The 23,320-nt window shown below is 39.4% G+C and overlaps 1 protein-coding gene across 1 annotated transcript; it reads left to right on the forward strand.

Moving 5' to 3' along the window:
* The first annotated feature begins 3,650 nt into the window (after positions 1-3,650).
* CFAP221 (cilia and flagella associated protein 221) lies at positions 3,651-23,090 on the forward strand. Its single transcript, XM_088059037.1, has 23 exons — positions 3,651-3,910; positions 4,318-4,418; positions 5,395-5,481; positions 5,587-5,682; positions 6,540-6,640; positions 8,748-8,851; positions 9,766-9,925; positions 10,355-10,475; positions 10,562-10,673; positions 10,887-10,995; positions 11,727-11,814; positions 12,868-12,957; positions 13,816-13,911; positions 15,120-15,210; positions 16,767-16,894; positions 17,329-17,409; positions 17,842-17,949; positions 18,067-18,222; positions 19,685-19,843; positions 20,233-20,327; positions 20,797-20,886; positions 21,088-21,207; positions 22,764-23,090. Exons 1-23 carry the CDS (start codon positions 3,775-3,777, stop codon positions 22,885-22,887), a joined length of 2,553 nt encoding a protein of 850 aa, XP_087915163.1. The 5' UTR covers positions 3,651-3,774; the 3' UTR covers positions 22,888-23,090.
* Positions 23,091-23,320: the final 230 nt, after the last annotated feature.

Below are 23,320 nucleotides of genomic sequence, written 5' to 3' on the forward strand. Positions count from 1 at the left end.
AGCTGGGAAACCTAACAGCAGCTGCAGACTACAAAGGATTATTACCAAGAATTCACCAAGCCCCAAATGGGACATTTGTTTAATTAAACAATAGCTGTGTGTATTTGCTTTTATACCTACTCAGTGCACCCCTTGTAAATTTGTCACAGCTAGAATTTCTTCCAAGTCCGATATCTAAACCGGGACAGAAACACCTGAATTTGTTCACACAATTCAAAAAGCTTTTTACTTTAAGAGTAAATAAAAGAAATTACTTTGCTTTGTACTTCTCTGATTGTAGGATTGTTTACTTATCAAAAACTAACCAACTTTGATTGTAAATATTTATTTATTAATACTTAAAAATTCCATTAGTGCTTGAAGCAACTAAATTTTCTCCTCCCTTTGCTAAATAATTAAATTGTTTGCAATGCCTTTACTACAGCTTGACAGGCCACACATTTGTCATCTGACATTTGGAATACAGAAGAAATTGAGTCAAGAATCACCTATTTAAATCCCGGTTAACATTCTTTATTTATATCAGCCTTCCCAAAGAAATCAGAAGTTTTGTAGGCTGAGAAATCACTCTTTTCACTTGCCTTTTACACTGATTTGGTGATTCCCAGGAAATTTACAGAGTGCTTCTCCAGAGCTGCATCATGTTTAGACCCTCTGATGTAGAAGCAGACATTGTTTTTGATTTACAATCAGCTATCACTGTCCAAACAGTCTGATGTACATGTGAATTGTGAGGAGAAATATGTTCTATCTTACCTCTAAGTTAGAAAAACTGAAAGTGAACAATTGTATTCTTAGAATATGTAAGAAAAAAACTCATTGTGCAAATAATTCTGGCTTTCTATATTATGCCTATATTTAAGACATCATGTCAAGGGTATAGGAATAGTTTAATAATAACCGTAAGCAATTACATCATACTAAGTATGGGAACAATGTTCTGGGATCTGAATTTATAATCTGAAGGTTTCTTGCTTACTTTTTTGTCCAAAATGAATGTTGCACTACTTTTGAACACATTTTACCCCTGTGTTAGAAAAACTAGAAGTGATTTATTTTATTTTTAGTGCAGATCAGCTGTCTGAAAAACAAAAAAGAAGGGAAGGAAACTTTGCTTTCTTTCCTTTCCCTTCTCCCCTGTACCCATTTAGGTAAAACCCCTCATAATTTATGGGTGGTATGAAAAATACACTGAAGAAAGGTTTCCAGGATTAATTTCCAAGGGGTGGTTCCTTAATGCTGAAAGCGAGAACACACGAGTGGGGAGAGGTGAGGGGGAAAAAAGAGATGGGTTTGGGTTTTTTTTTTTTTTGTTTTAATAATATTGTAATAAACCTTACAAAATCTGTTTTAAACAAAGTAAGAAAAATTTAGGTGTAAATACATGAGAGCATTTAAAGGGAAAGAAGTGCTTCTGCTTTGTCTGTGGCCACACCGGGAATCCCGAAAACGATGCTTACGGGAGATGGGGAAAAAAAAAAATTGTTTCTTTCTTTTTTTTTTTTACTTTTGCTATCAGAGGAGCTGGAGTGCCTCTGTGGGGATCCCGCCCTGCCCAGCCGCGAGTGGCGCGGCCCAGCCCGGCCGCCCCGTTGCCGAGCGACCGCCGCGGGGCCGCTGTGAGGGCCGGGCCGGGCCGGGCCGGGCGGCGGGGCTCCGGGAGGGCTAACACCGGAACCGGGCTGTGCCGGGAGAGCTGACAGAGGGAACCGGGCTGTGCCGAGACTCCGGGAGGGCTAACACCGGAACCGGGCTGTGCCGGGAGAGCTGACAGGGGGAACCGGGCTGTGCCGGGGCTCCGGGAGGGCTGACAGGGGAACCGGGCTGTGCCGGGAGAGCTGACAGGGGGAACCGGGCTGTGTCGGGGCTCCGGGAGGGCTGACAGGGGAACCGGGCTGTGCCGGGACTCCGGGAGAGCTGACAGGGGAACCGGGCCGTGTCGGGGCTCCGGGAGAGCTGACAGGGGAAGCGGGCCGTGCCGGGGCTCCGGGAGGACTGCCAGGGGAAGCGGGCCGTGCCGGGGCTCCCTCAGGCTGGGGGCCGTGGCAGCGGCAGGTACGTGCTGTGTGTACAGCGATGCCTCTCCCAGCCTCGCGCAGCTGTAGTGGCTTTGCTCCGCATCCTTCGGTGTGGTGAGGGGTGCGAGGAACTCCGAGACACGAGAAGGGATTAGAAAGCCCGAGCGCTGACAAGGGCATTAACCTGGTCTGAGGGCGTTTGGGGTGAGTTTTGCCATGGGCTCCCACGGTTTCATAGCTCTCTCGGTGGCTTCACACGCACAAAAAACAATCGATAGACAGAGCTGTCTTGGAAAATTTAAGAACGTCAGGTTCTTAAGAACCTTCTCAGACATTCCCAGACCTTAAGGATTTGTCCTGTATTAGCCCTTTGTGCAGCACGCAGTGTGTTACTGAAGTTGGTGAGCTATGACGGCATCATTACTGTAAATTATTGAAAAGGTTACACCGGGAATCCTTTGAGAAGGCTTATGTCTGCCTACACCTTTTCCAACCTTGCATTCCAACTGTGGAATGCTGACTGGGAGAAGGAGGGTGGCAGTGGTATAAATTAAAGCTGAAGAACACAAGTGGAAAAAATGTAAGCCTTATGTTTAGAAATCTTTTGCAATGTTTTTTTCTGAGTTTGGTTGGTCTCTCTACCTCGGAAGAAATTTATTGTTGTGCACAATAATGCAGCTTCTCTTACAGGTTTTCCATTGTGAGTGGAAAATTTCTGCTTGGAGTTATTGAGTGGAAAATATTATGAAGGCCAAGGTCCTGGTAGCACATTATTTTAAGCTTCTTGCTTATTTATTATTTAATACTGCACAAAGCCATAAATCAAAACAGCACTTTATGAGCTTGAAGCACCTCTCAAGTTGTGTCTGAAAGATCTAAAGCAGACTGGAAAATCAGACAAATACCAGAGATGAGACCATAAAACGTAATGGGGGATGTAGAGTAATGATTCAGCTTTGAAACTGTTGAGTGCTGAAAATCCCAGCATGGCTTTTGAATTCAGTACTTGTTCTAAAAGTATCATGTCTTTTTCTCCATGTGGTTTTCCAGTTCATACAAGAGCCAAGGGCTCTGCATGCTGTATTTACGAAGATAACTTCTGCTGGATGGATCAAGTCTGGTGTCTTTTTTATGTAAAATTTGCACTTGTCATTAGAGAAGTTTATGTTCTGATAAGTCTGCATACTTAGCACAGGATCTGTAATGCCTGTGGGTCTCTGCATTTACAGTTATCTTCACTGAACAAATAACCCAGATGATGCTATCCAAACAGAATATTCAAATGCCAGTTTTCTTATCCCTCATATTAATATTTAAAAATTAAAAATTAATCTGCAAGTTAGCAATTTGAGAGATTGAAGGAAAATCTCTGCAGAAATCAGTTCAGATAATGGAATTAACAGAACCTGCTCTCTCCTTTCTGCTGGGGGACATAAAGGAAGAGAGAGATGTTTTACACAGACCTGAAGGAAAATGTCCCCAGCAAGCCTTAGAACAGATGCCCTACGTGCTAGGCCTTGCAGTGGGAGCAAGGTTTCCATGAAATGGAATCATTCTCTCCTTGTACTTAGCACACATAGAGTAATCTGCTTCAGCAGGGAAAAAAAGTAGCTCCCTCTCCTAAATGTTTTTAGGCAGTTTTAGGCAATAGATATTACCAGTGTGAAATAAAGACATTTTGATCATTATGTTGTTTTCATTTGACCCCAGGCACTGAGGAATTTTAGTGCCATTGAGAGCCTGTTTCTGTCCTAACATGGACCTGGTTCAGTCAGGCTCCCCAGATACCACAGTCGCTCAGGGGTCCTTCAAGAAAGTACCCAGTGTCCTGAGCAGCCTCGTGGAGGAACCAAAAAAAAGACGTGCTGTCCCCAATCACCTGCTGGAATCAAGTAAGTTCCTGCTCTCTGACTGTTCCAAACCTCGTGGTAATTCTAGGACACACTTGGCTGTTGTTTTTCTTGTAACTCCCATCCTGTTGCTTAAATTGCAGCTTCCTGAGAGCCCAAATCGTGGGAGGGGTAGTCAGAAAAGAAATAGTAGCTGTGCTGATCCTGGCTGACCCTAAAGTTTTGGGGTGGCTTGTTGAAGCCATGATGCCAAAAAATGAACTGGTGGCAGGATCATGGGCTGCTATAACTTTCCATTTATAAATTCATGCCTACTTAAAAGGAGAAATAATCTCTTTTTTTTTTTCCTTGATAATAAATCAGTATAGCATAACTAGACTGCATCACTGAAAGTACCACTCATCATGTGTGTTTCTGGTCTCTTTTTCTCCTTGTTTTGTGGTCTATAGAGATTTATTTAGAATGTCAGAGGAGCAGGGTTGTACAGGCTGAGCCTGCTGTGTTACACTATGGAGGGTATGAAGTTGGAAAACATCACCAACAGATGCTGGTAAGTTTTAGAACAGGGATCCCCTTGAGGCTCATAAAAGGACAGCAGAATCTGAGTTGATTTCTTGTGGTCATGAGGCCTTTGGCCTGTGGAGTGCTCTAAAAAGCAGCACTTAAATTCAGTGGAGATGAGTACCAGGCTGTGACCATCACCCTGCTTTATACTCCCTGATTCCCATGTCTGCATCAGTGCTTGTGATATGTGACTTGCACATCATGAATGAAGGATTTGGACTTTAACTGCACAAGAGACTTGTTTTCAAAATGTCCTTGGACTGTCACTGTGTCTGCAAACACGTTCACTGGTGGGAAAATTTTGAAAGCATCTTTGGTCTTTTGCCAAGAACAATTTATTCTGAGAAAGGAAATTCTATGCATAGGTTTGATTGCTTTTCCTTGTGAATGATTTGGGTATTTCCTTTTCTACTCTCTGCTTTCCCTATGTCTCCCTTTGTTATTCATGTTTTAAATGTCTTGAGACAGAGGTCAGTAGTTATGTTGGACTAGGTTCTCTGAATATAATGAAGGTAAACAAATGCAGGAGGATTTACAGGCTGAACTGTCACTATCCAAAAGTTTGTTGGTTGTACACCAAAACACAACCATGAAGTATTATGTAATTCCTGTTATTTGAGATGTCCCTAAAAGTGATCAATAAATTGTTCCAAATAAAATATTTGTTACTTTTGCACATAAGCAAAACAGCATCAGAATTTGGTTCAATAGTAGCATCTTTCTAGCAAGACTGTTATTCCTTGATTAAAAATTGTAACTTGTTTCCAAAGAATAAAAAATGCAGGATGTAAATTTTGCATAGCTTTCTTTTAAATTCAGAGCATATTTAGAATTATTTCTGCTAAAGGAGAAATTATTATTTCTCTGCTAGGGAAGGTTTTACAAAAAGTACAGTTGGCATTCTTAACTGACTTCTTATATGGTAAAGTGTTTCGTGGTTTGTGTGTTCTTTTGTTCTACAGAAGCTGATAAATATTTCTACCAATGCAGTAAACCTTCACATAATACCACCCCAGACTACGTATTTTCAGATCAAATACAACAAAACAGTAAGTGCCAGAAAGTCTTCACACTGCTCTTTGCATGCAGCACAGGTTTTGTGTCATATAAGCAGCTTTTACATGACTTCTAATTGTTTTGTGTCATTTTTTTAGCACCGGCTTGTCCCTGGTTTGTCCCTTGTGGTTACTGTTGATTTTTGCCCTGATGAATGGAGGTATTACTATGACTGCATCCGACTTCACTGTGAGGTGAGGCTTCATTGCAAAACACAGAGTTGTAATGGAATGAAACAAGTATTGGAGCATGATGATAATGACAAAGGTATAGTTAATCTGCTAGAGACACATAGATTTATTCCCAGTGAGTCTTGATTGGAGTATTTAATTTAAAGAATTAAAATTTTTTCTCTGTAAACATCCCAGAGCAGTAGGCAAGATTATATAACTTATTTTGCTATGCTTTACCAGTAGATCAGTCTTTGTATTACATTGATGTAATGTCTTAGCTGAGCAGCTTTGAGGAGCTTTAGAGAGTTGTGTAAAGTATGGAAAGACAGAAGGATAATGAAAGCAGGTAGAATACTAATATTCTGAGGTACAAAACAGTGAAATCTTGAAGATGTTTTATGCCCACTTATTGGCCAACTACTAGAGAAATATTTACTTCTGTAACAGGCTGAGAGAGTTGGGGCTGTTCAGCCTGGGGAAGAGGAGGTTGCACGGAGGCCTCAGAGCAGCCTTCCAGTGTCTGAGAGGGACTACAAGGAAGCTGGAGGGGGACTCAGGAACTATAGTGGTAAAACAAGGAGTAATGGGTACACATTGAAAGACAGGCAATTTAGGTTAGCTATTAGGAAGAAATACTTTACTGTGAGGGTGGTGAGCCGCTGGAACACAGGGGAGGGAGTTGAGGATGCCCCAAACCTGGCAGTGTTCAAGGCCAAGTTGGATAAGGCCTTGGTCAGCCCAGTCTGGTGGGAGGTGTCCCTGCCAATGGCAGGGGCTGTTGGTACTGGATGATCTTTAAGTTTCCTTCCAACCCTTAACATTATATGATTCTATAATTTACAATATTTGCACTTGTTTGTTTGTTTATTTGTTTGCAGGGAGAGGATACCTTTGCTGTTCCTATGCATGCTTACCCTGCTATGAATGTTGTAGAATTTCCATCATTTATAAATCTGTCTGATGTATCGATTGGTCAGAGGTGAGTTAAAGGACAGACATTTGTCCACATTTTGCAAGACATGCCCAAGCCCTGAAAAATCCCATTTTCCTCTATTCATACAACATAATGTCTTGAAAGCCTTAGGAAAAACCTCAGCTATTATCTGGACTGCAAAATAATTCAGTATATGAGCTGTTTCAGGTGCACATTCACCATAAGGTAAATGCTGTGCAAGCTAAACATATATAAAGATGGGCCTGGGGTTTTTTTTTGATTCTTGTATTTAAAACTATTTAATAAGCTGGACTTCATCTTGCTTTGTCTTTTGCATGGATAACACTGACTGTTCTCATGAAGTAATCAGTAATATTTGTTAATAGGAACTGGGAAGGGGAAACCGAGAAGGCAGATTCTGTATATTAGGGCCTAGTTGTGCAGTATATTTGCTATATTAGTTGTAATTATGATGATTTGTGTTAGTGTTAAGATCTGAGTGAATTCTAGGAAGTAAAAGTCTTAGCAGGTGGTTTTGTCTTAGCCTATGAGTTGAAAGTAACTCATGAATTTTACTGAAGCACAGAAATATGAATAGGAAAGGCACATAAAAGAAACACGCAAAATTTTGCAGTAAAAATGATCCCAGCATTGCAGAATAGCACTTGTGTCTTTTTGTTTGTTTGTTTTTCTAATCCCCTTTAGTCTGTTAAAACTTCAGTGAATCATAACATTGTGAGTTTTTCACAGGACTGAATGTAACTCCTGATATTCTGGGGCCTCTAGGCATGATGTGATTCTGTTATTTGCTCTGTTTAGTGCCTGAGTATACAAATTTTCATATTCTCAGAATAAAGAGAAGATACTAGAAAGAGAACAAAATGTAATTTTAAATAATGGGAATTTTTTTTCAACACAGCAGGGATGCTCAAAGATACTCCTGAGGAAATTTGGAAGAATTTCTGAAGACAAAACTTGTGGTTTCAAACTGTAATTTTTACCAGTATTTTTCAGCATTAAACTATTAAAAAATTTCTAAAAATGGAAGTTTTCTGAGATAGCTGGTACTTTACAGAACCTGAGAGAATTTGGGCACAATCCATAGCCCATTAAGTCAATGGAAAAAACTGCCTTTTACTTCCATAAATGTAGTATAAAATCTATATTCTACCACCCACCATTATCCCTAGGTACAGAAGGTTCATCAGGCAACAGGTGACATATTTGGCTTGTTTTTAAGGCACTTTGCTGTTCAAGCTGCTCTATACCCTAAAACCAATGGCCTGCCCAGTCTGCCATTGCATCTTCTTTGTGAACAGGCCATAATATGGCAGAGAAAAAAGAACTTGGCTATTATTGCTTATTTCTTTAGGTGTTTTAAAATGTGCTTTCCAGAGGAGCACTGTGTGTAACATGCATTCCTTGCTAATCAGCAGGGCAGGATTTCAGTCAGACAGCTGATAAAAAACAGAAATAAGCCTGCATAAATGGATCTTGATTTGCAGGGTGATGAATGGTGGTGCACCAAAGCTTTTGTGTTTCAGTTTGGTCTATGAAAACACTTGCATGCAAAGGCAAGCCAGGTTGTAAAAATGTGTGCTAATACTCCTCATACAACCTGCAAGAGACATAAAGGGCTATTTTGAAAATTAGGCCCCAGCATTATTATTTCTATAGTGGTTAAAGTTCCATCATTCTGACGTGTTGGAGTTTTCAACACTTTCTTTCCTCATCATCTTTCACAAGGAGGGCCATGGGAAAAGGCTGATTTCTGATTTTGTACTCATTGTTGCTCCAGTTTGCATTGTTTGTACTTGCTAGATACTACAGTCTAAGAATTTGAAGATAGGCATAAATAACTTACAAAAAGTAACTTTTAAATTTTTTTCCATAATCAAATTCTGTATGGGTAGGACAAAGTAATGTCCAGGGTTAAAATCAAGATTTATCTCTTATTTCCTGGGGGGATGAAAGATCTGAAGTATTTTGCTATTTTGGGACAGTGAGAAATTATGATTTTCACAGTAATAAATAACCCACCCCTCTGAATGCAGGTGATTTAGTGCATGGTGTGTATAATACAATTTCCCAGCTTGTAATTGATGAACAATTGTACTTTGATGAATTTTATTTTTCCTTTATCTCTTTTCAGTAAGGAGTATGTTATCCCATTGCAGTGCAGCTGTCCCATAGATTTTGAATTCCACATTGATATAATTCAGCCTCACAGAGCCTTCACTGTCCAGCCAACATTTGGTAGACTGACTTCTTTAATATTCTATTTGTTAAATCTGTATTTATTAAGTGTAGTTACTTGTGACAGTGTATTTGTACAGAAAAATCCTTCACCTTAGGCAAAGCTTTTGCAGGTAAATACTGCCAGTCATTTGCAGCCTCATGGCAAATATCCATCTTGGCTGCAAGTTTCTTTGGGCAATGCCCAGCTATGAAAAAATGCCAGCTCTGACAAAATACCGGATGTTCCAAACACTCCATGCGGCCTTTATCTTCCCCGAAGAATATCCCTGAAAAAAGAGTCATCCCAGTAAAACTTAAGTCAGAAATTTTGGTAGCCTGAAACTATGGCTGAAGGCCATCTGAAAAGCACTAAAAAGTTTCAGCTCTTACTCAAAGCCATTGTGCTCAGAGTAATCAGGGTGTCACAGAATCACTTAGGTTGGGAAAGGCCCTGAATGTTTAGGAATATGAATGGTGGTTAAAGTGGTGGAGAAAATAATGGAATAGGTAGTAAGGAAATCAGGTCAAGCAGAGACAGGTAATGCATCAAATCCATATGAGTCCCCTAGCTTGGAAAAGCACAGAGGAGTATGTTTATAAATGCTTTGCCCATGAAAGCAGAAAGTGCCAAAGACTTAAAACTAGCAGATGAAAGTGCAAAATTTCTGCATATAAACAGGCAGTCATTTTCACAGCAGTATGAAATATTATAGCCCTACTGTCAAATTTCTCCGCTATTGCAAAATATCTTCTATTATCTGGCAGCAGACAGTTTTTGAAAGGTGTTTTGAGACCTGAAAGCTTTTCCATGCCTACTGCCATCCACTTAAACAATTCAGTTGTTTTAAAAAAAGTAGCCCAGAATCAATTCCAGCACACTAAAGTGAGCTCATGTTATATGGACTCTTACTGTTTTTCTCCTCTAATCACAGGAATCATTCCAGGCAATGGAAAAGTCAAAGTAACTGTGAAGTATTCCCCTCTTGAGTATGGAACAGCACAAATGACAATGCAGTTACGGGTTTCAGAGTTTCACTCAAAACCCTATGTGTGTGTATTCACAGGAACGTCAATACCACATCTGGCTCTGAGGTATGTGTGGCTGACAGGTCTTTGAGTGGTTTTTGCTCAGCTCTAAAAGATATTCATGTAATAGGATTTCCTACCCTTTTGCCATGATCATTTTAAGCATTGGTTTCTTTGGAGACTTACAATGCACTGATGCAATTCTATTGTTGATACATGTACCTGCTTTTTTTACACTGTTTGCTTATACCATCCTTAATTTATATGAAATGAAACAAGCAACATAAATATAATGAGGAGTTACATATTCTTAAAGAAATGTTGAGCATCCTCAGCTCTATCATTCCCACTCATTATTCTTATTTTCTGAGGCCTTGCAAGATGCAGGGGGTTTTGAGCCTTTTGGGCTATACTTATTTTTTTGTGAAAAAAATTGACTTATATGCCACATTAGAGAGTACTTATGAAAGGAATATGTGTCCTTCTGTCATCTAGAAAAGAATATTTTGATGAAAAACAAAGTCATCCAGAGAAAAAAGCTGTGTCTGGAAAACCTGTGTTGTGGAGAAGAGACCGGTTCAGCCAACTCCAGTCGAAGCCTATTCAAAAACTAAAGGTGTGAAGAGATAATAATTACAAGTACTTTCCTGGGCTGGAAATCTTCCATGTTTCTGTTTCTTCCTATTAATTTATATCTCATAGGAAATTGAATACCAGAACCTCAGATTCCCCACAGACTTGTCAAATCCGCATGCTGTAGCTACTGTTTTGATTCAGGAACCAGGCAAATTGAAGATAAAGGACATAAAAGAAGGTAAAGTAATTAAGTAGCATAAACTTGGTCTTAACATTGTTTGTAGCTCTGATGAGGAGCTTGGCTTCAGAATTGCTGAGAGATTATTTCTATGAGAACTCTCACCTTAGCTTTATGTATTAATGGGTGTAGTTATCTTAATGAATCTTAATTTTCACAATTAAAACTCAAATCTAGATTGAGGTGTGATATGGCTTTCTGATGTTCCTGCAGCCATGTCCCAAGGCAAAGAAGGGAAAAACACCAGACAGATGCAGGAAGCTATGTTTCAACTAAAAGTCAAACAAAATATTCAAGAAGAAGCAGCAAATCATCTTAAGTGGTAAGTGTTAGTTAACCATGTTAGTTAAGCATGTTAACAAGGCTGGGATTTGTTTAACCAAGGCCTCTATGAATGATATTTGCAATATCCACCAGTGCAGAATGCTGACATTTTGTGTCCCGATACATTTGGTTTAAGCCTAAATTACTGTTGTTTTATTTATTTTTTTTTCTCTCCTGCTAAGAGCAGACTCAGTTGTAATCCATAGTAGTACCCAATGAGGATTTTGATTGCCTTATTGTTCCATTTAAAAAGAAACCTGCTGAAAACCTGGTTCAGCTAACCTTGTAATCAGGCATTTCACCTTGTGCCCTTTAAGGGCAAAGGAAGATTTTGTCATGGTTGTAAATAAATCCAGACTAAAATGAATAATAGAGTAAGAGCAGAATTACACTTGGAAGTGTTCAGAAAACATGTAGATGTAGTGCTGATAGATGTGGACATAGTTTAGTGGAGTGTTGGGCAGTGTTAGGTTAATGGCTGGACTCAATGATTTTAGAAGATTTTTCCAACCTTAATAATTTCATTATTCTATTGTACATCAAATGGTGCAAAGCAGAACACAGTTGGATCTGTAAGCACATCATGGTTTCATTTGAAATCCACAGATCAGCTCTACACTGAATGTCATGGACACCTAGGCACCCTAGGATGAGAGTGTCTGTTAGCCTTTGAATAAAACAAACTGTGCATTAAGTAAAACATTTGTCTTGTCTTCACTGTAAATGCAGGCAAGTTCATAAGGGAAGTGATCCAATCTCTGTGGAGTTTAAAAAAAAGATTCTTGAAAGCCGAAAAAGGGAAGAAGAACAATACAGGGTTAGTCTTTGATGTTTTTTCTTTAAATTTAAAATCAAACTTATACTTTCAGATTGTGCAGTGCACTAGTGAATTGTATCAAGCTCTCTACATGTTCAATTTTTCTTCATTAATCAGTGCAAACCTGTGCTAGTTGTGCTTGTTACTGCAGTCATATCTTGATTGTGCCTGTGCATCACTGTTTCAGGGCTTTTATCTTGGAGGCAGACAGAGAGAAGGGTAAGGTATTATCAGAAATGTAACAATATTTGCCCAAGTGAGCAGATTTGCACCCAGCCACACAATCTCATCAGAGTGCCACATTCCTGCATAATCCTGTCAGCACCAAGGCCACATCCAACATTCTGTTTGTATTGTACCTCTGAGGGGCTGCTGTCCTGAATGGCTCACATTCAAAGAGCTAGATCTGGTCAGTACTCCCACACAGAGCCATGGGGAGATAATTCATCAGGTTGCACTTCAGCATCTTCATACCCTCTGTCTTTGGTTTCTTCCAGTCACTGCAGACTGCTGGTCTTTTTCCACAGAGGTGGCAACAGCAATAAGCAATACTTGGTGGTAGGAAATACTTTTCCCAGTGTGCCTCCTGGGTATTCAAGTAGCTTCTGGCATCCCACTGACTTCCAACTGTTTGTGGGAGTGAAATTATTTATACATCGGGTAAAGGCCATTGGAATTAGGCCATATAAATCATTATATTTAATACTAAAAAGAAGGAAATGAGTGAAAAAAGGGTCTAAATTGTGATTGATCTATCACTGAATTAGATGTATGTTAACTTTGTTTAGAAACACATATTTCCTAACCTGCTGATTTGGCTATGCAGAGCAAACCATGTGTCAATAGGACAGAGATGTGATTGAAAGAGACCTGAAAAGACATTTTTCACTTTGTTTTACTTGCTTAAGGGTTGCAATAATCAAACCCTAAAAGGGAATGAAGTCTGTGTTTTATTAGACACCTCCACAATGTTACATTGTGAGTTTCCCTAATTGTAATGGAGGAAAAAATTCACTGGATGATTTGTGCTAATGTGATTTTTCTTTAAATTAGCTCCAAAGAGGAGATCCTATCATAGAAGAGGAGTTTCAGAGGGATGAAGTAAAAGTTTCCTTCAGACGTGTTACCCGGCATGTAGACCAGGTTTGCTCATATGTTTTTATAGCCTTCTATATGCATGCAAGATTATCACCTCCCAAGCTAACAAACAGACATAGATTTTTGACACTGAATACTTTTCCTCCTGATATTCCTATTTCTGTGTCAGTGCCTTATTTCCCATTTTACTTTTAGGTAGGGCAAGCACCATGCTACATGCACAGCTTATCCTCTAATGTTCTGATCTACTATGAGGGTCAAGTGGAAATCTGCAGACCTAACCTGAGATATATATTTCTTGTTTCTGAAAGATCTCTCAGAAGAAGCTTTCTCATGCCTTATTGTAAGATTAAACATCTCACAAGATTTCCAACCTTTACCTGCAGGTCAGATTGATAGGAACCTTTCTGATACTTAGATTTTTTTACCCTTCTCTTTGGTGTCTTTCACTCTTCTTTGGGTATGTGCCATTATTTGAGAAAGGATACTAGTTTTGCTGGGTGCCTGCTTTGAGTCCTTACATCTATTTCAGCTTCATGTCTGTGCAAGATAAAGTGTGTATTTGGTAGAGCTGTCCATTCTCTCTGCTGTCCAACTGCCCATGGAGTGCACTGAAGTCAGTCTATGTTGGTCATTCCTGTGGATGCCACGTTATCTCTGCATTCCCTGTGCTACATCTGCAAATACTTGGTGATTACCTCCCATTAAGCCCTGCAGTGAAGGCTTCTGGTTAAATGCCAATGCTGCAAATATTTTCACTGGACCTAATTTCAGTATTTAGAAATAACATATGGATTCAGGCCAAATAATGGCTTGGGATGGAGAAAATTTTTCCCTTATCTAGTTGTATAAAGGGTTGTCCTTATTCTTTTCTGTTTCTATTTTTAAAAATACACTTTGCAGCAACCAAGTGTCCATCCCACATTCAACTTGCTCCGTAATGACCCTTGGGGCAGCAGAAAGAGGATGCTCAGGAAATTCCAACAAGCAGCATACAAGGTAAAGTGAACATCAACAAGAATGCAGTGTGAGGGTATGACACCTGGGAAACAGCACAAAAGAACATGTAACAAGCACGTCAGGAGTGTTCACAGCTAGCTAAGGATTTGGTACTTTTATAAATATGCCCCTACCTCACCAGGAAATAAGGATCTGGAGTAAGTTTGTATTCAACTCATCTTTCATATTGCATTTGATACTAAACAAATGCAGATAAATTCAAGATTTTTTTAAAAGTAAAAAATACTTCTGTACAAAATAGAAGGCTTGAACATGCGTATAGAATACTGTACCCATCTTTGGGCCCCTAGTACAAGAAAGACTTTAATAAGCTGAAGTGAGTTCAGTGTAGAGCCACCAAGATGTTCAGGGCTTAGAGCACTTACTCTGTAAGCAGACAATCTGGAAAGTAGAGGGAGAGAGCAGCACCTTCCAGCTCCTCTGAGATTACTGATGATGGAGTATCTTTGCCATGCTGCATGATGGGAACATGGGAAACAACAGGTAGAAATTCAAATAAGGGAGGTATAGACCTTGAAACTGAGGACCAATCAGTAAAATCACTTATTTCATTGGATTTATGTATTATCTTTCATCTCCACTGCTTTTTCCCCGATAAATCTTAATGAAGCAAGCAAATGGAAATGTCCTGGTCTTCCAATGTCCAGTTTGGATAGTCTTCGATCTATTCATAATATTCAGGACTTGAAATTAAATGCTCTTTTCTGTATTGTACAAATAAAGAGAGGACCAAATGGCCCCATCTGGTATTAAAACCTAGGATTCTTCATTTTTACCCTGTAGGGTATGGGCAAAAACACAGTGCAGTTGCTGTTTACTCTCATTCTCAGAGCCACAAATATTCATATGGCTCTGGTTAACTGACTGTTCACCCTCTGTTTAATCTGTATATGCCAGTAAACACAGCTGAAGGATTAGAACCTAGCCAAAAAAAAAAAAAGTCTGATTAACCTGTAAGTCTAAATTAAAATTTTTAACTGTAGTTATTGTGTAATGTAATTTTAGAGTTGAGATCCACTCTACATCTTTCCTTCCCATTTTCTCCAAAACAGAAAAATATCTTAAAAATTCTCAAATAGAGATGTTTGAGTGAGCTCTGGAGAATAAATACAGGTATAACGTATACAGTATTACTATGGCTGTAAATCTTAGGATGTTTGACTTAAATTTAAAAATCATTCTCTCAGATTTTGGTTCAGATTCGTCTAAATCGTTTATTGCTTCTGTTCCGTGGACTGACCAGGGAGGCCAGAGGTCTGAAGGAAGGGTCTGTGTCTGGTAAGGATTTGAAGAACAAGTTGATATTTTGGCCTTGGGCTATAATAATTCAGGTTGTGCTGCAGTGTGTCAGGTGCATTACATATAAACATAAAGACAGAGTCCTTAAAAAGGAGTCTTCCAGAAAAATATAGAAGTGTGACAAGGTAGAGGGATAGAGTGATTTAGATTGGATGACCTTAAAGGCCATCCAGTCCAACTTTCCTGCAGTGAGCAGGGACATCTTCAATAAGGTTAGGTTTCTCAGAGCCCTGTCGAGCAGGACCTTAAATGTTTTCAGGGATGGGGCATCCACCACTTCTTTGGAACTTGTTCCAGTGTTTTACCATCCTTGTTGCAAAAAAATTTCTTCCTTACATTTAGTCTGAAACAACCTTCTTTTAGTTCAAAACCATTACCACTTGTCCTATGGCAACAGGTCCTGCTAAAAGGTGGAAATGGCTGTAGTCAAGATACATCTATTTTTCATACACATTATTTACCATGTTTAAGAAATTTGATTACCTCTTCTTAGGAAAGTTAGTTTCCCCTGCAGTTTATCTGCTTAATAACAGGGCAGAAGCTGTGGATATTCCATCGCTGGAATTGTTCAAGGCCTGGTTGGGTGGGGCTTTGGGCAACCTGATGTAGTGGTAGATGTTCCTGCCCCTGGCAGAAGGGTTGGAGTAGGTGATCTTTAAAGGTCCCTTCTAACCCAAAACATTCTGTGGTTCTACCTGAGGGGCAATGAAAGGGCAGACAGGACTGTGTGAGAGACAGGGAAATGAACAGATCAGGTGGAGTCAAAGAGGTGAGAGTCACAGCATGTGAGGAGCTTACTGCAGGGGGGATGGAAGGGGGAGAGAACCTGAATGTGATGAAGGCAAGATGTCTGAACTCAGTGAAATGAGACAGTAGGAACCATGAGACACATTGCCAGGTGGCCAGAACTGGATTGAGTTTTTGTCCTCTTTGTTTTCTCACAGAAGTGTTTTTAATTTTTTATACTGAAATGAAAGTGCTGGTCTGGAAAGGTGACTTGTTATTTAATATCATAGAAGAAAACTGGCTTTGGATGGGAGTCGCAGTTGGGTAAATGGGAGACAGAGAAGAATTTGAGTCTCTTATTTCCCATTTCCTTGTAGACACACACAATTTGACAGCTCCTGAGACACATGGTTCCATATTGGGCCTTTTCCTGCTTCTGAAGATAGGCACTTTTAATTCCCACGATGCAGGAGATGCAGGAATGCTGCATATAGAAGGTTTAATGATATTAAGTGTAAGAGAGGCCTCTGACTTGTTTCAGCCTTGTTGAGAACCATGCTGGAAGGAGTGGGCTGTAATGTCTTTTTAGGAAAGGGGAAATTAGATCTGTCTGCTATTCAAGGTATTGTGCTCATATCTTGTAGATGTGACATTTAAAGTCTTTAGGAAGTATTAACTTTTTATATTAAAATTACTAGGCATCCTGGTTTAGGAAAATGTTAAATACATTTTATGGTTTGATTCTATTTCTGAAACAGTGCATTAAGATATATTACAAAATCTTAATATTTGGTTTCCACTCATGACAGAAAGCAGGAGTTTCAGCAAAGCAGAGAAGAGTGAAGAACATAAGGACTTTTCTTCCAGCATATCTGAAGATCGTATATTGCCTTTTGAATTCCCCTTTTTCAGTTCTCATGAACTAGACAGTTATTTGGTAGGTACAATAACTCAAATGTTAGTCAGCACTCCAGATAGAATTTTGTTGGAGACAAAGGGCTAGTTGTCCTTTTATTAAAATTTCACAATGTGACTGGTGTTCTGGGGTTCTGACAAATTAATTCAGGACTTCAGATTTTCTATGGATTCTGCTGAAAACAGTAAAAAAATCTTTTCATTATCTTAATTGTATCCTAAAATTGTGAGCAGTACATTAATGTTCAGAGTTAGTTAACATCCGTTTTTCAGAAGAAAAAATAAATAACTAAAATGCTGGAGTCCAAGAAAGAATAGTAGAAATATCAAACTATATAAATCAAATATTTGCATAATTATTTCTATATGTTTTCAGTTAGCTGTACTCATGGATTGCTGCCAATACAACACATAATGCCCACCATGTTACTGGTTTTAAATCCTGTTCTCTTTCAGGCACCTGATGCTCTTGGCCTAGTTCCTATTGAATCTGTAGATGTGAAAGTCAAACACATTCTTCCTTTTTATGACTTGAAGGTGAGTCAGTACAGCCCCCTCATGTTTCTCTTACCTGTCCAGTTAAATGTTTCCACCCTGATTCAGTGCCTTCTGTGCAGCCCAGTAAAAATGTTGACTTAATAAGGCTGTATGATTAGCATGCTTTTATTAAAACCAAATCTCACCAGTTTCCATAAGTAACCAGCTTGCAGCCAGCAATAGTCCCCTCTTTCCAGACAGAGATGAATCACCTGAGTTGAAATTATTGTATCACAAATATCAAAGTCCTGGTGAAGTATGGCTTTTCAAAGTTTTAGTTATATACCATGTTCTGGGAGAGTATTCCAAGTGTCTTTTACCATGGAGATGTGATGTGTCCATAATAAAGCCAAATGTTCCATACCATTTATGAATTAACTGAAAAGTGATTATTGTCATTTTCTACAGCACATCTTTTTTCTTTGCATGTAGGTTCCTCAGCATTGCAACATTATGAAGTATCAGCCATTTTGCACACACTATGCAGCTACAAGTTACAAGCCTGTAAAACTTTCTCGACCACTGAGGCAGGGAGCCCAGGTAACAAAGTCACTCCCAACCCTACATTTCCACAATTATTTGATTAATTTGGCGTCAACATTTTTTACCAAAAGATTTACCACACCCTGAAAATCTTTGATGTCTGTATTTTTCAAGGATGAATTGGTTCAAGTAGTTCCTTCTCCTGAGGGGCAGCTGTCTCAGATGACAGATTTTGACAAAGCAGCAGCAGAAGGCAATATCAGCCTGTTAAACCTGGTTGCTCCCCAAGCTTTAGTCCACCCAACAGAAAGCAACCCACTTCGCATTTTTGTAAGTATGAGTTGACTTCCATAAAGAACCTAAGAAGGGAGCAGAAGTGTCTTGTTTCATCAGAAACCTGATGTGGAATTTGTGGGACATTTTCTTACTCAGATTGGTTCTAAAACTATCCAGAGTGAGAGTAATTCTTCATAGTGCAAGCCCTGATAGATAGGAGTCACAGAGTTCATCCCACTGAGAGGGGCACCATTTCAATTTAGGGTGGGTTTTGATCAGTTTAGGGAAGGGATGATAAGACAAAATTGCAGTGAAAGCATAGAAGTGGTGTCTCCTCCAGTCTGACACACTACAAATGATCAATGATCATGGGATTTCTGGGAACATCATAGAACCCCTCACTTCTTCTCCATTTATTTCGCCATTTGGATGTTAGAGGAAAAGCCATGATCTTGGCATCTCAGTTCATCTGTAAGTTCACATTCCTGCCCAGGTAGGTAGGACAGGTGAAGTCTTTTCCTGCTGTTCAGCTGGGTGATTACAGATCTGCCTAATCCTTGGGTAAACTGAGAAAAGTAAAGTCAAACTCTGTTCCCATTGCATCCTGCTGCCTTACAGTTTCTAAGAGTTCTTACAGCATCCCAAACCACATTTCCAAGTTATTAGGCACAGAGATTAGAAAAATCACTGCAACTTGTATGGGAGGCTTTTCTGTTACTGTTGTCATGTAGATTGTGCTACTTGGCACCAACTGCCTGAGGTATTTCCCACAGTGCAGCACAGCCTGGAGGTTCCTAAGGTGCCTCTGAGCAGGCAGAGACAGCTGTAGGGCTCATTGCAGGGCTGTGCATGGACACAGGCAGATTTCCCAGCCAGCATGGCACTTTTTCTGTCTTGGGTGGCTCTGGCTCCCAGCCCTCCCTCGCTGCAAGGGGCCAGAGCCCACTGTGTTAGTCTGGTGATCTTGGCATAACATCCATGATGTGGACTTGTCCTCCCTGCATGCAGCCAGGACTCCAGTGGATGTGCTGATGAGATCCTCTGTGCATCTCTTTCATCCCTCTGTCATATCAGTGTAAGAGCCAGGCACAGCTTGATTCCACACTACCCAGCACTGGGCTTTATCCAGAAACAGATGCTAGTGCAGGGAAATGGATGGCAAAATGGTCACTGGCCTCCACCATAGAAAGTCCATTTTCCCTTCTTGGATTCTGAACTATTCGGAGAATCAACAATGGATTTCAGAGTAATTAAGAAATAGTTTTTTCTTCCAGACTTGGAGACAACAGCTAAATTGCTGTATTTTAGAGAGCAGGGATCATGAATAAATCAGACAAGACTGTAGGGGGAGGGGAAGAGATAGAAAATGAAGGATCATACCAAACAGAACAGTCACAGCAAGACAAAACTGAGAATCTGGGGACACTACAATAGTTCTAAGAACTGGATTTTCATTAATTTGATTTGTTATGGTACTCAAAACAATTTATTAAAACAATCTCTTCATTGTTTTTAGAACCCCAGTCCAGGATTAGTTCCATTTTTACTGCCTTTGGCCTATTGTGAATCAAATATTGAATATCATCTCTGTCCTCATCCAAAATATACCTTTACCAAGGAATGTCCCAAAGGATCCAGTATTCCAGTCACACAAAAGAAATTTCTGGATCATAAGGTATGGCCTTTTGAGTTTCTTGTATGAGTACCTGTCTTGGGTATGTTCTTCCTGAGAACTTGCTCTAAGGAATCAAAATGGAAGGTGGAATCATTCTAGATAGAAGATATTTTCAAATATAAATTATACATGCACCTAAATAGTCAGTACATGGGTCAGAATAACTAGTTCTAGTTAGGCTTAATCCATGTCTCTTATTTATACCTAAGTGTTTCTTTGCTCTTTCCATGTGTTCACTGTTGTATTTTCACATCCTTACAGTGATGGAAAGATCTTTGAAATATTCAGCTCCCCAAATTCAATTCTTAGCCAAGATGCTGTCCTGAAAGCCTCTCTCCCCACAGCATTATGTATTAGAGGTCTGATTGTTGTATCACTTGTCATTTCAGGAAGTGATTTGTGGAGTAATGGAATGGAGACAATTCTTACCACTGGAGTATTCCACTTTTTCCAATATTCCCACATTGACAAATACAGTACCTAGGTAAGAAAAAAATTGAACATACAATGCCTCTATCCTGCACTAGTTTCTGCTACCTGTAACTACATTGATCAGTCACTAGTCCCACAAATGAAAGTGGGCCTACAGGTGGAATTAATTGCTGCTCAGAAATCCCAAACCTACATTAAAAACTCCTACTGAACTCCTAGAAGTGTGGGTTAAGAACAACATCATTAGAAGAAATGCCTAGCCCAGGAAGGAGAATTCCAGTCTGGGCTTTCAATAACATCTCTCCTGAAAGCTTGTTGACTTATGGACACTTGCACCCAGTGGTCACCAGCATCTCTCAGGCTCACATTCCCTCATATCACAGCAGTTTCTGGTGCAGCCAGATTTTCCACAAATATTTAAAAGTACGTCATCTTCGTTGTAACTGCAACTTCTGTGAAGCTTCAAAATACAAAAATACCATTAGTATTAATACATTGAACTAATGCCATTTCCATCACAGGGATCCTTACAGTTTAGATATGCTTCCAAGAGATGTACCACCAGTGCTATATGACTTACCTGAGAGAGACAAAGAGAACATACTTGACCAGTAAGTTTCTCCTCTATTCTGTATATGATGTTATTGACTATGTCTAAACCACTTGTATGGATGTGTCAAAACCTGTCCCAAGAGATCCTCAAAGGCAAAAGCACAGTTTCTTTTGCATAAAACATACTTGTGTGCTTGTTGGCTATAACAATACTTTCAAAAGAACAAAGGCAAATTGTTCATCATCTTACTAATTTTTAGTGAGACAGATGAAGCTGAGTTCAACATGATTCTTACCCCAGAGATGGTGAAAGCTGAATTTCCACAGACTGGGGGGGCACTCTCAGAAGAAGATGAAAAAGAATCAGCAAAAAAAGCAAGGTAGGTATATTTTGAAATTAGGAGAGAAGAATAGAATCTGAAGTCAAGCATCCCTTTCAGAATTGCATAGAAAGTCATACTGAGATGCTGTAGGAGCTCCATCACAAGTGGGGTGCAGATTTAGTACTTTGAGCAAATTTGCACTACAAATTCAGTCTCTGGATTTTACTTTCGAAAGCAGCTGTGAACGTGATGCATTGGCCTGGATCTCTTTGACTATGGTTATACCAGTAGGATCTAACACTTGAGGCAGTTTGCTTGCTTTCTCAGAGATGTTCAACATTCTTGGACCAGTGACTTTTGCTTTTCATTGACCCTTTTGGTTAGATATTTATTAATGCTGGCAGAGAAAAGGACTCTTAGAATTTCCTCCTGGCATGGCGCTTTTTTCTCTGGCTTTTCTTAGGAGTGTTTCATGTTTGCTCTGCCTGAGCTTCACACTCCCCCAACACACATCACAGCTGACACTGTGGGTGACAAGTGACTGCAGAGAAACACAGGTGAAAGTGCTGAATTCTAGCCTTGGAGCAAGCAAATTCATTTCTGTTAAACAGCTGTCCCCTCTTCAAAGTGGTCATGATGTGGCTTAGATACCAGGATGTGCAAGATAACCTGAAACTTTCAGAACTATCAAGAGATTTGAATGTCTGCTTTACTTTTAGAGGGGAATAATTTGATTTGCATTGAAATCCCATTCAGCTATCAGCCATTAAACTTTTAAACAGTGCTGCATATTGTGAGGTCTCTGACAAAACACTGATTGCTGTCTAGTGATTACTACAGCATTGATTGAAAAGAATTTGATTTGCTCTAAAAATGTAGATGTGTTGCACTCAGTGCTGGTTTTTACATTATATGACACTGGTTGTCAGAACATGGGGATTTGGGACAGCTTGTGTAACTAAAGAGTGACCTTTTTCCTCCACAGTGATACAGTGCTGGATGGTGCATTTCCTGGGTGATAAACTTAAGTCTCTTTTTTTCGTAAATCTTAGATATTTTCAGAAAAAAAAATAAAATAATTTTCAATATTAGACAGTTCTGGGTATTGATATTTACTTGTTGAAATCTTCCCTAGTGTTTTGGGTTTTTAAAGAGGGAAGCAAAAATCTGTTAGAAAACAATGAAGTCCCAATCCTTTATGTTGTCACTGAAAGGTACTTTGTTGTTGTTGAGGGGGTGTTGTTTCACTACATGACAGAGAACATATTGCTCCTCTACATCAGTTTCAGCATTTTTGTCCTTAGGGGAAATCAGGTTTTCATGTGGCTGCTCTTGTTCTGGCAATCACAGCATATATTCCTACATGGATAAAATGTAATAGTCAGTTTGTGTTTGCCTGTCAGATGGTTAATTTTACTAAATGGCCAAGCCAAGAGTTAAGTGTTCTTTCCACAGTTTCACTATTTGTCCATTTCTGCATAAGTGATGGAATAACCTCCGTATTCATTATGAAAAAAGAAATTGCAAGTGCCTCTTTCTTTGGATTTTGAAGACATTCCTAAGTAGTTTCCCTGATTATTATAAATACAAATGATGCTTTAAATTTCTTGCAGAAACTCATACAGTGGTTCAGATGGACATTTTCAACTCCAGAAGAATGAGATTGGAGAGAAAGTTCAAAAACATCTGGAGACATTGAAGCTGAAAGCACTTAATAAAGCCCTTATTCTGGGATAAGAGTAACTTTACAAAGTTCATGGCCTAGCCCTGCTTATCCTGTTAATGTATGAGGCCTTTCCTGTCCCAGCTACATTTACTTTTGTTCAGTGAGGTCAACAACTTCATATGCAAAGAGAAGAGAATCACCAGTAACACCACCTCTGTCAAGGACTAGGACTCACTGTGCCCACTACCCACTACTATTGTGGTGTGAAGGACCAGAAAACCTCAGTACTACCATGTAAATAGTTTGGTAATTAATTTACAGCCCACGGTTTTCAAATAAAATGTGAAACAACCTCATGACCAAAATCTTCTGATTTTGTTTTTCTTTTTAGTTATGGCCTGTCCTTGAATTTTTGCAGGTAAGTTGCTAAATCTCAAACTTGACAGTAAACCATACATTTGATATTTTTAAGGAAAAGGAAGCCTTGAACACCATTACTGTTTG

This window comes from Pseudopodoces humilis, chromosome 8 (genome assembly GCF_049639895.1).
Source record: "Pseudopodoces humilis isolate 2021_Gansu_Grassland_sample_001 chromosome 8, ASM4963989v1, whole genome shotgun sequence".
NCBI classification, from domain to species: Eukaryota; Metazoa; Chordata; class Aves; order Passeriformes; family Paridae; genus Pseudopodoces; species Pseudopodoces humilis.

Coding starts and splice junctions, on each gene's coding strand:
- CFAP221 (XM_088059037.1), top strand. CDS start 3,775: ATGGACCTGGTTCAGTCAGGCTCCCCAGATACCACAGTCGCTCAGGGG. Junction 15,211..16,766: donor GAAGGAAGGGTCTGTGTCTG/GTAAGGATTTGA, acceptor CACTCATGACAG/AAAGCAGGAGTTTCAGCAAA. Junction 17,410..17,841: donor TTCCTTTTTATGACTTGAAG/GTGAGTCAGTAC, acceptor CTTTGCATGTAG/GTTCCTCAGCATTGCAACAT.